Source organism: Mauremys mutica, chromosome 1 (genome assembly GCF_020497125.1).
Source record: "Mauremys mutica isolate MM-2020 ecotype Southern chromosome 1, ASM2049712v1, whole genome shotgun sequence".
In the NCBI taxonomy this organism is placed as follows: Eukaryota; Metazoa; Chordata; order Testudines; family Geoemydidae; genus Mauremys; species Mauremys mutica.
The window spans coordinates 232768851-232782125 of NC_059072.1; the positions used below are offsets into that span (position 1 = coordinate 232768851).

General features: G+C 41.7%; 1 protein-coding gene across 3 annotated transcripts in view; it reads right to left on the reverse strand.

Annotated features, from left to right (window-relative positions):
* SHROOM2 (shroom family member 2) overlaps nucleotides 1-13275 on the reverse strand; it is a 190484-nt gene that overhangs the window by 108592 nt on the left and 68617 nt on the right. For all 3 annotated transcript variants that reach the window (XM_044992922.1, XM_044992839.1, XM_044992749.1), the window contains exon 2: nucleotides 12691-12842. In XM_044992922.1, coding sequence (XP_044848857.1) covers nucleotides 12691-12842 — 152 coding nt within the window. The remainder of the gene's footprint in view (nucleotides 1-12690; nucleotides 12843-13275) is intronic.

Genomic DNA, 13275 nt, shown 5'->3' on the forward strand with positions numbered 1-13275 from the left:
CACTCCCCAACTGACCCGGGATCCAAATTTTGACACCATGGGATTTTTTGGCCAGTGCAAATATACTCAGACTTCATTAAACTTTTTTTGAGAAATAAAGAACAAATAATGCTCTTTTTATGATTTTTTCTGTGTCAAAATAGAGTTAGACAAAACAAAAGAACATATGTGAACCACCACTGCATTGGTACAAACTCTGCTGTGGTGCAGCATTCTTCGAAATCTAAATATTAACCCTAAAATACTGAGGCATGTAACAGTACAAAAACAGTAAACCACATAATAGCATCTGGTATTTCAAAGTATTGCTATTTATTTTCTGTATTAGGGTAGTGCCTAGAGGTCCCAACAAGGATCAGGACCCTGCTGTACTAGGCACAGGACAGAGACATACCCTGTTCTAGAGTTTCCACTCTAAATAGACAAAGGATGGGAGAGCAAATGGAGGCAGAGAGATGAAGTGACTTCCCCAAAGACACACAGCAGGTCTGTGTCTTAGTGACTAAGCCAGGAATAGAATCCAGGCCTCTCAAATCCCACTATTCTGTCTCTGCCAGCAGTCAATATCAAACATTTTGGAGAAAGGGTACAAGAAACCATGATGTGGGCAGTTATGCAATAATTTCCCTTGTGTGAAAATTTCTTCCTAACCCCTGTGGCTAAAGATTATACCCTGAAACATCTAGTCTGAAAACAACCAAAGTAAAACGGTGGTTATTTTAACATTTTTCCTGATTTTTTTAATTATAATCTTTAAAAAATGGGGGAGGGGAGGGAGAGAATGTGTCAAACAATTGAAAATCAATACATTAAAAGAAAATGTAGATTTTTAAGATGCCTGCAAAAAAAGATTCCTTTCATTAGTTGAAAAAGCCAGCATGGAAGCATTTAATTTATACAGTTCTGACATTGTTTTTAGGCCTTTACCAAAAGCTATCTATCTACCCACTCAGACAGCTCTCCTGATCAAAATATTGGAGAATCTCCCAAGTATTTCAAAACAAAATCTCCCTCGCTTTTTTCCCTCCCAGCCTGTCAGACGAATAACTTGATTAGTTTGCCTGCCTGTTTATAATTGTGCGAGAGAGACAGTGGGTGTGTTGAGTGTCTGGAGTGGCTGGCACAACAGGTTTGTTGATTTACAGCCGCCCCAAATGAACTGTATTTCGTTATCAACTGGATTCCAAATTCTGGCCGTCTCCATGCAGATGTAAAGCATTTCCAAACCAGCTTGAGCAATGGCCTACCTACAGCACTACACAGGTGAGCCAGTGAAGGAAGAGTGTTTCAGTGTCAGTATTCAGGTATTTGCCATTTAGGAGCTAACTGAGGTATAATGTACCTGTAGGGAACCAGAACTGCAGGGTACTTGTCTCAACTCTGTCACTGAGTCATTCCTTAACTTTCTGTGCCTAAGTTCACCCACCTTGAAAATGGATATGGAATTTGTGTAGCTCAGAGGGGTGTTGAAAAGCTCAATGGTTGCAAAGCACTTCAAATTAGAAGTGCAATACCTAAGCTCTAAATTGTTACTATTAATATCACCTCCCTTATTATGAAGTTTCTGCCATCCACATGGAAGTCTGCTCTACAGGGAAATATTTGATAAATTCATGTTTTCAACATACTCTGTCATTTAATCTTCAGAATAACACCTCACAGAAATTGTCATTCACTATAATGAGTTTTTAAGATGAAAGAGATGTATTGGTTCATGCCTGAATGCACGTACACGTACCAGACTAGTGTATATAATGAACATGCAAGTGCATGAAAGCAACTCCAATCAATTACCAGTGGAAAAACATAGAACATGCACAGAAGCAATTACTCCAGATGTACACATAATCTTACACCTGAAAAGAAAGCTACTTACTCTCTCGTTAGTGGATATGCTTTTCCAGTTCTATCAAGTCCAGTATATCACTTCCTCCAGTTTTATGAAGAAATGTTTTACATAAAGGTTTCAAAATCAGTGATTTCACTTGAGAAAAATGAGGAAAGAGGCATATTTACAATAAGACGAACTTCTGGGCTGACTTAAGTGACTGATGTACTCATTACTAGGCTCAGCATCGCAGCTAGAAGTTACTCAAAAAGGAATGCTGATTGAAGAAAAGTTATTCTGTGTTCTTTGCTCAGGGTAAAAACATTGTCAATTTCAAATCCTTCTGTTCATATTAGCATTACAGGTGACTTCATAAACTGCAAAAACAAGTATATCTTAATTCACTCAAAATGGCCTGAAATTTCACAAAATCCAACTGAAGTTTTCAAAAATGGAGTCCCAAACTTAGGGTCCTAGATCTATTTTTAGGCACCAAAATAAGTGGCCTGATTGTCAAAGAAATGGAACATTTTAAGTCAGTGGGAGCTTTTAGGGCTCAAAATCTTTGAAAAATTAAGTCAATGTATTTCATGCTTTATATGAACTAGAGCTAGTAAAAAAAATATTCATTGAAAACATGGCCTTTTTTTTTTTTTTTTTTTTTTTTTTTTAAAGAAAATGGAAAATTTTCAAGAAAAATTTTCCAGTCAAAGCTATTCCCAAAAAATGTTGGAGATGTTTTTTTCATTTCCTCCCCGTGCGCACACTTAATGGCAAAATGGAAAAAAGAAAAGAGGGCTGACGGGAGGAAAAAGGAAGGCAGGGAAACAGAAAAAAGTACCACCCAACATTTTATGCAAAACTTGAATTAATGAAAAAAATTATTCCTTTTCCCACAGATTCAATTTTAAAAAGTTACCATATTTGACCACTCCTAATATGGACCTTAGAGGACACAACTGGTCAAGAGACTAAGGCCAAAATTTTTCAAAGGTTTAGGTGCATCCATTTGTGAAAAATTTTGGCCTTAGTCTCTTGACCAATTTGCCTCCCTTTTCTAAACAGCCATATTCAACATCTACAGTATAACAGAATATTTGGGAGACTTTTAGCCTTTTGCTTGTACACACACACACACACACACACAAATGTATACAATCATTAGGTAAATTGATATGGCTTTGCAGCTAAATTACAAAGAGAAAATCTAAACTGATTGGCATGTGAATGGGGGAAGTTTAAAGATGACTCATCAGTGAGCATATACAGTTGCACTGTCTGGTGCTGTGATCTCATTATCTGTCAGAAGTTACACAAGGTCAGACAAGGATATAATTTAGATGGGAGACCTCCATGGAACATTGCTATTGTAAGTATTGTAGACCTGTAGAGTATGATGAAAGACAGATGAGGGGCATGGCTGCTTCAGATACTTCCCTCTCCCCCCATATTTTTCACTTATAGTCATTAAAGTGTTTTGTTTTGTTTTTTTGAGGGGTGGGGGGTAGAAAGGATGTCAACCTGGTCTGACCCAGGCAATTATATTTTGCCCACTCCTCAGTGCTAGACATGGTTTCAAGGTCCTCAGATAGGAACTCTTCCTTTTGGCCAGACTGAACCCACTTAATTAGTTTTAGCAGAGAGCAGGACAAATGTATGAGTGTGACTGCATGATAGAGTTGCTTATGATGGTAGGAGACAGGGCTCAACAATCCTGGGGGTCAATTCTGGTTTGTGTTTTATGTTCTTAAAAGCTCATGCTTCAGGGTTTCAGCTAGGCACCTGCAAGGGTCAGGAAAGGATTCCCCCCCGCCCCATGGTCTTCTGGTTGGTTGTTTTCTTTTTAAATCTCCTTCCTGTGAAGCATTAGGGATGGCCACGGCTCGAGATGGAATGAGGAGGGCAGAGTTCTGAGGTGGCACCGAGCATTCTCTCTCTGAGGTGCTTGGCTGGCTGGTGCTGGCTCACATGCTCAGGCTCTATCTGATTGCTATATGTGGGGGCAGGGAGGAATTTTCTCCCAGGTCAGATTGGCAGCGACCATGTAGGCTTTTTGTCTTCCTTTGTAGCAGGTGGGTGCAGGTCATTTACCAGGATTATCTGGGTGTAATTTCAATTGTCTCCCTGCCATTGTGGGGGCCTTGAGCACTGGTGCACCTTGGTCCCCTCTTGTTTTCTGCTTGTGGCACATAATAGTCTAGACTCCCATGGGCTGTACTACTTTGGGTTTAATGTGCAGGTGCTATGTGGCGTTGGTGGCCTTTGATCTACAGGAGCTCAGACTAGATGATCTGGTGGCCCCTTTTGGCCTTAAACTCTAAGACTCTGCTGTGTTTCAGTTTAATCAACTTGTTGCAGAATACCAGCTGGATAAGGAGGAAAAGAATCATTTCACAGCTCCCACACTACCTATTAAATTAATTGCTGAGAGAGTCTTTTCCACAAAACTCCTGTTGAGTAGGAGTATACGATTCTGATCTCAGGCCTTTCCCAGAGAGCAGTTTCTGTGCACTGCCCAAAGCGCCCCACAAAACACCACCCTAATGCAGGTCACCTGCTGAAATGCTATGGCCTGTATTATACACATCAGACTAGATGATCATAATGGTCCCTTTTGACCTTCAAAAGCTAGGAAGCTGGAATTAAAAAGCCACTGCTTTTTAACTACAGTAGCTAAAACATCAATGACATATGAGAGGGTTTCCACAATCAAACCATGTTTTTAAACAAAAGCACACAAAAAGTTCAAAGTACCAAATCATTATCCCTTCTCGGAAACTAGGTATAATAATAATAATTCAAGATCTATTCATGGAAGTGGTGCTAGCCAGTCACCCTGCAGACTTTATTCATGTATCACTGAAAACAAAGGCCCAAAGCTGAGCAGATTCCTGGAACGGAACCAGGAGGCAGCCGTGGTGACCTATCATGGAACATCAATGGCCACACCACAATCAGAACGAACTTGTGAGGGCCAACAACAGTGCAGAGAAAGTAAAATCAGAAAACATCTTTAAACAAAAATACAGCTGAACAAAAAAAAACCAGACAGTCGAGGTGGGAAAATAGTGGTAAGTGTCTCAACAGAATCCTTCATATTCAAGAAGAATACTGAAATGCCACTACTCTGTTCTTGAGAAAATAAAATGAGCAGTCCAATGGTCAGGCAGATGGGGGAACAATCCTCACTAGATACAAATTGTGGGGAGGCCCATTACATGTGCGTTGTTTGAACATACATGTGTCAACCCAAGGAAGTTATTTTTCTTCTAATGCCCCTTTTTTCCCAATCAATTAATTAACATGAACTTCTGTGATTTAAAAATGGACATTGTTAGCCTTGACGATTTTCTTTCAAATACACAGCTTATACATCTCCCCTTAATGATTCCAACAATTCTCTTCACGCTTTCTCAGAAGTCAGTCTACATATGCTAGAATTATAATAAAGAAAAAAATATTTGCTCTAGATGTTAATTTATAAACAAAATCAGTGCCTCTACGTAATGTTATAGGACATAGCAATGTAACAGGCTAAAGGGGGACCAGGAACCAACAGCAAACAAGCAAATGAAAAGAAAGGGCGCTGGACTCCTGTCCTGTCTACATCAAAGAGATCCAGTGGACACACCCTAACATGGCTGTGAAATACATTCACACCTGCAAACACCTTTGCTTTAAATCAGTAATTCTCTAGTTATCAACCAATGCAAGCTACCTTGACTCCAAGTTGGGGTAAAGCCTCCATCAACATTATCCCCATCAGCTGAATAGAGGTGTAGGCATACCCAGCCCTAGTCCCTGGAAAAGTACAGGTGGCTTCACCCTTTGCCCAACCATTCCCACTAACCTTCTTTCAAACACAGCTCAGCCAGTCTGAAGGATCTGAGCCTAGAACTGTTCACCTGTACCAAGTGCTTCTTGTAGCCATCCCCTCATAAGAGGAAATGTTCACACTCCAAGATAATACATAAACATCCTACCGTAACCACTTTTTCACAAATTAATATGCGTGGTTGTGTGTGTGCCAGAGAGTGCCTGCTCACCTATTAAAGTAAGGACTACTGCATGCAAGCCTATGCATGGCTGTGAAGTGAAAACAATGGGATTAGGAAAAGGGGAAAGTGGAAGGAGAAAACAGGATGGTAGATGATAAACTCTGTTTTTTGAGCTACTCCAAAAACCTGGCTGAAAATGCCAGGAATAAGCATAACTTTTCTTGGTCAGTCCACACTACAGATGTGTTCCAGTACAGGGGAATGAATGCTTACAGGGCAACAGGGGGAGAGTAACTGTTGTGATTTATTTTTGCCTGTCATGTGAATGAGCCAAGCGTCAAGAAAACATGGGTTTAATTTAATGCCAAAATGACCTTATATCTTGCTTCTACTAATATTTACCCCCCCGTGAATAAAGTTGGTTTATAGGGAAATACTCTACAATACCATGGAGTAACTGTTTGGATGATACTGACTTAAAATATCATAGCTATGCATATTCTCTACACCTTTTGTGCCTCATCTTAAAATGTTAGGTGATGCAGACCGTACAGCATATTGTGGAATGTGGGAAAACCTCTGGAAATACATATATGCTCTGTCACTGCTATGCCACAATTAAAGGATGGCTCTGTAAACAAAGTGACATGCAAATAAACAAGCCTCTAAATTTCCTCATGCGTATTTACAATTCAGATTATATGTAATTTTGTTCTTTTCAGACTCTGGTCTCTTTCCTTTTAGGAAATTAAGATACATCTAAAACAAAATCCTAACAGTCAGGGTGCACTTAGATAAAATTTTAAAGCACATTCAGCTTTCTGTCTTCTGATTTAGAGAAATAAGCTTGATCAACGTTCTGAGCATATTTTGTGTTTTTACAACTTAAAGAGTCATCAACACAAACAATACTTTCAAGGGAAAAAATGTCACCTTCATACATGCCAGCACTACTCTAGGGTTTTAAAGCCAGTCTCAGTTATCTGCAATTCTGGCCAAAGTCCCGGGCAGCTAGTTGAATTACGTGGCAGTCCCAGCCTCCTGTCACCAGTAGTCACTGCAGGGCAGGGATGCCTGTGTCAGCTTCTGTTTCCTTTTCCCCAGCTTCAGATATTCTGCCCTCCGTTGATAGTTCCAAGAGCCAATCAGAGGTGAGCAGGGAAAGTGGTCACAGGAACAGAGGAAAGTTTCGCACTCATCCTTACCCTCATTCACCTAAGTGACAGTATGTGGGAACTGCGTGTAAAGAGATCCAAGGAGGGGATGTCCTTTCTCCTCCTACCCCTGGATCTAGCTCATGGTCAGGAGAGAAAGGGGATGCAGGTTCCTAGGGAACAGAGAGGAGGGGAAGGATGGGATGGATACCCAGGTATACACAATGTATACGTTTGTGTGCCTAGGGACGTGGGATACAGGATGGATACTGAAGGACATGAGACATACGGGGTGTAGTTGCAGGGTGGCATTTCAGTCCCACTTAAGTACGTTTCTAAGCATTTTTTAGAGGTCACACTATTGTTTCCCTCCCCTACAGGGGATAAAAAACACCAGAGTCCAATTGGAAGAATATGATTTACAAACTATAGTTATTTGACAATTTATTGTTATTATAATAGTAATCTCACCACTTGTAATGAAAACAATTATTCAGAGCATTAAAAAAAACACTTTTCTGACACATACTGAATGACAGCATGTGTCATAAACCCCTAACCAGAATGGTATTTAGAGAAATAACGTTTAAACATTGCGCGCACACATTTTATTATATACAGATACACCCACACTCCCTTATTTAGTACCAATGGTACTGAGCTATTTTAATCATGTGTGTATACACAAACTACCGTGTACGTGTTTACCAAGAGAAATCAAACAGTTCCTGTAAGAAATATGTGCTTTATTTTCTTCTCTAGTTCTCCAAAAAAGGCACCAACACAAGAAGTGATTCACAATAACACTGAATAACTAGCACATAATTAACATTTTTTTGTTTCAACAAACCCACTTGATTAAGCAACATGTATCCTCCAGGGTCCTTATTCAACCAAAACCAAAAGAACATTGCACTTGTTCAATCATTAATGTTTGTAAACTATTTTCAAACATCACTGTACTACGGGACTGGCTCAACAGTGGCAAATATTTGTAGCTGATTTATATACTTCTAGCTCTCAACCCTGCTGCATTTCCAAAAGAGAAATCAACAAACAAGGGTAGCATGTTGATGGCCTGCAGACTAGTGCCAGAATTCTGTATCAAAACAGAGTTTTGTTTGGATACCAACAACTTTCTTTTGCATAAACTATTCAGACATTTGACTATTTAAAGACCAGTGGCAGAATAGATAATTCTATGATAGCTAATTGACATTACTAACCCACAGTAGCAAAATGATAACTACACCTGGCATGAGGACAACTAAAATTATTTATCAGGATTGTGAATGAAGGCTGTTGAACATCACAGCAAAACTTTTTCACTCAAACCTTGGCTCCATCTAAGTCTCGACCAAGATTTGGACTTTTAAAATGCTAGGTCTCAAAGGACTTAGATATTAGATATGCTGGGAATTACTGCATAAGGAAAAGAAGTGAAGGATGAAAGCATAAGACTTGGATAGAATAGTTTCAAATGTGTGAATTGCTCAGAAATGGCAAAGAGACCAAATGCTCTCTGGCCTGGTCCCACTTCCATCAACAGAACTTATTTTATATTTCAAAGGAATATAATTTTAGAAAAAGGTTTTTTTATATGAAAAATTTAAAAAGCTATTTTCTGCCTTGATTCACTCTAATCCTTGAAGAAAGAGTTACCCTTTGACAACACACAATAAACAAGCAAAGGAAAAAATCTGATGTAAATCCAGATTTTAGCCTTCTAGTTTCTCCACCAAGATAACTCCCATAGATATTAGGAACAAATATAATTATTAAACAGACACAAATGTGACCCAACACTGCACTTGGTTGCTGAATTGAAAGTTCACATAGTACATTAGTTGTTTGCTTAAAATAAATAGTCATTTTGACACTCAGAGAAAACAGAGTATTAGAAACTGACACTCTAGGGAAAGGTTACTATTGCTTGACAAAGATACATAGCAAACAAACAAAAACAGTCAACAATACAAAGATGCTCTTGGTGGGTCAGTGTCTACCAAACTAAATCAGTGAAATACAATTTGCAGATAAAGAAAGTATTTTTTTTTCTTTCACTGATCAAGTCCGGGGATTGTGTAGCCATTCCCCCCCCTCCTCCCAAAAGAGATGAGGATAGGATAAGAGAAAGCAGAACGTGTCTGAAAACTTTGCCTTAATTTACAATAAAAAACATCATCCCCTGACTATTTTGAACCCTTTGATAGAAAGCATGCAATGAGGATTTGTAGATATCTGCATACTTTCAACTTTCATTTTAAAAGAAGTGTTTCTAGCTCTATGGCTGTGAAAATAACCTTCCAAACACACACAATGTGAACAAAGAACACGGTATTGCCTTCCTGAAAATGCAGACACCCTAAAACGATTCAGATGTGAACGGGGTAAGGGACAAATCCTGGCTCCAACTGAACAGCCAGGCTGTGATCTGGGGAGTTCTTCAGGAGCTGGAGTATATTTTTCCCCTCCCCAGTCACTCCACGGCTGCTACTTCATTCAGCCTCATGAATAAAGTACCATCCGTGTTGCTTGCATGTGATGGAAGTGGGGAAGGGAAAGGAGAGAAAAAGGGACGGAAACGGATTGACTGGAGAATCCAACAGCCTTGTCTGCTACACAATCATATGCAGGGTGTACCTAGGGACTGGCCTGTATAGCTTGTAAGGCATGTGCATCTCCTGTGCATCCAAGTGCAAATCCCTAACCAGTGAATATGTGATTTATTGGCTCCAAAAAGAAACCTCTAACACCTCAGGGGAGGAGACAGGAGTTGCCTCTATGAGAGGGGTGACCTGTCTCTATTCACCCTAACATCATGTTAATGCTGTAGCTATGCCTAAGTTAGGATGTTTCAACAAAAAAACCTCCTACTAGTTTCCCAGACAGATCAGAACTCGCATAGATTCTGCACAGTAGGTTAATAATCACAATATTTAATGTGTCTAGAAATTTATGGGAGCTTTAGACAGAGTAGAAAATGATACACAGTAGTTATGCTCTGCTGTCTTTACAGATTTTATGGATAACAAATAATCAGACCATCTATCTAAAGCAGGGGTTCTCAACCTTTTCCTCTCTGAGACCCGCCTCGACATGTTATAAAAACTCCAGGGCCCAGCAGGGTGGGGTGGGGGTCTCTGGCAGGGGCCATGAGCATAGGTGTAGTTTGACTTTTATTTTGTGGGGGGCAGCGAGGCTAGAGCCACCTCCACATGGCGGGGTCCAGGGAGTAAGTGCCACCTCCACCCCATGACTCACCTCAGCAGTCCACCAAGCAACCAAAAATTATAACTCAAAGGTGGGGGACTTAGCTAAAAAAGTCTGAAAACAGCTTAGGTTGCAGGAAGGGGGGGTAGCCAGGGGCTGTGTGCAGACAACGGGTAGCTCAAATTGTAGGGATGGGGTAGCTGGGGCTGTGTGCACACAAGGGGGGGGCTGTGGGTGCAGGGAGCGGGGAGGCTAGGGGCTGTGTGCGGGCAAGGGGGTAGCTCAGGGTGTAGGGAGAGAGGAACTAGGGGCTGTGTGCTGGAAGGACTCCCCTGCGGTCCCTGTTCCCGGAGGGGTCTGCCAGCCACGGAGCCGGGTCTCCCCACCCGGAGGGCTCTTACCAGCTGCCTCTGAGGGAGCAAAGGGGGCTGGGAGCTGAGGAGCAGCTTCAACCTGGGGCACCAGCAGAAGAGCAGGGAACGCTGCCTGCTCCATGGCACCAGTCAGAGCAGCAGCTGCCCCGCACTGCCTGACTCCGGCTCCCCGCCTCCAACCTGGCCAGGTGGCGGGAAGAGGAGATGGGGGGTGAGGAGTAGCGCTGCCCCCAGGACTGCTGTGCTCTTGCGCTGCAGTTTGCTGGGGGCCCAACGCCCTTTATGTCCCCAACACTGCCCAGGGGCTCAGAACTTCTTCCCCACGGGGAGCACCAGGGCTTGGGGATTCAGACCCCCGGTTTAGAACCGCTGATCTAGAGCACAGATGGTTGATGCAATACACTGTAATGCAGGGGTTCTCAAACTTCATTGCATCACAACCCCTTTCTGACAAGAAAAATTACTACACGATCCCAGGAAGGGGGACTGAAGCCTGAGCCTTCCCAAGCCTCACTGCCCCACCTGGGGGCCAAAATCAAAGCCCCACTGCCCAGCCTGTAACCTGAGCCCCACCCAGGGACGGCTCCAGGGTTTTTGCCGCCCCAAGCAGCAAAAAAAAAAAAATAAAAAAAAGGAGGGAGGGAGGGAGGGAGGGACCTGCCACCGAATTGCCATCGAAGAGCCGGACGTGCCGCCCCTCTCCGTTGGCCGCCCCAAGCAGCTGCTTGCTGGGCTGGTGCCTGGAGCCGGCCCTGGCCCCACCACCCAGGGCTGATGCCCTTGGGATCTCGCCCTAAGCGGTGGGGCTCAGACTTCGGCTTCAGCCCCAGCCCCAGCAAGTCTAATGCCAGCCCTGGCATCCCCATTAAAATGGGGTTGCAACCCACTTTGGGGTCCCGAACCATAGTTTGAGCAGCACTGCTCTAATGAGAAATCTTTTCCAGCAGAGTAGCCAGTGCACGATCAAGTTGATGGAGACCAATATGATTTATATCATAGTCCAGACAATTTTTTATTTATTAGTCCTGGTGCTGTACAAATTTTGGTAGAACTCCCTGAACCTGTTATTCATAGAATTGTAAGTTATTGCACCATCTGTTTGGGTGACAGATTCAGCAGCTCTGCTAATTTCTTCCATCCCCACAAGAAAGCCCTTTTTAAGCTAAAAGTAAAGGCTGTTCATGTTCATTTCCTATCAATGCTATCTCCACAAACTAAGGATCACCATTTAAGGCAACATTAACATTCAAGCCAATCTAAATTGATGTGCTGTATCACCCAATCAGTACAATACTCTCTTTGGCTCTACACAAATGCACTTTTCACTTCTAAAACACAACCATCCGCAATGCACATGACTAAAGAGCGCGTCACGTATTTTTTGACAAGATTTTTTTTGCCCCATCAAAAAAGGTTGAGTCATCAAATCAAACTGTTTGCAGGAAAGAATCAGTTCTGACAGATTTCCCGTTTTGAAACTTGTTTCAATGTTTTTCTGAAATTCTCAAAACATTTTTGTCCATTTTAAAGGTCAACATAAAAAGCTATTTCAAAATGTAAGCTATTGTATAGTACATATGTAAAATGATAATATTGAAACATTTCCACTGAACTGAGTGAATTTATTTTTCCATATTTTTGATTCATGAAATTTTTTCAGATTTTGACTTTTCATCCCGATTCAGGATGAAAATCTATATTTTTTTAAATCTCAAAAATTCTTGCGGGATGAAAAAACTGTTCCCCGCCCAGCTCCTCACAAAACTAATTCCTCACAATCACATATGTAGCTATTGCACCCAACAGAGTCATTATTGCCACAATGCCAGGGCAAGCCTGCCATCTCCCATCCCTTCTTCCTGAATTAGAGACTGAAGCTGTGAAATAATTCTGTTTGTAGCACACCAAATCTCTTGGACCTTCACTCCCCCATACGATGCCTGCACAGCATTTCATCTCACTGAGATTCTGTGCTCCTTCGGAACAAGAGGCAACATATAATGTTTGTGCATAAAAATGTGAATGACACCTTATAAGACTCGTGCAGAGAATAACGTAAAACAACAAATCTTGAAGCAGAGCCGGGCAGCATCCAGCCCTCTGGCTGTCCGTCAGGAGCTTACCTTTTCACTATTAGCTTTAGAGTCTTGTGAGATCCCTTCACCAGACAGATCGCCTCTTGTCTGAACCCGGAGAGGCCCACGTCATTGATGCTGACAATTTCGTCTCCAGCCAGTAACTTGTCAACAGCTGCAGCTTTGCTCCCTTCTTCAATCTGAAGACAAAGCAATTCAAAAACGCAGGATTGAGAACAAATAACTACTACATTTTTTTTAAACGATAAAAAGTAAAAAAACATTCATTGTGTTTATTGGTACTACATAACTGGGTAATTAGTAACACACTGAAGTGGTTAAAATGCAAAAGAATTATTTGCTTGTTAAAAATATTTAGAGCTAAAGTAATGAAACAGAAATAAGCATTATGAGGGAGAGGGAGGACATGTCTACACTACGGATCCTACAGCAGCTATGCAGCTGCAGCGGTATAGCACAGATACCTCCTACAGAAGTGGAATGGTTTTAATCATCAAGGTAAGTAATCCACCTCCCTGAGCAGTGGTAGCGACGTAGGTAAGTTGATCTAAGCTTGAAGCATAGACCAGGCGGGAGAAAAGAGAGGAAGGAAGGGCTACCTGAGCAGAAGGC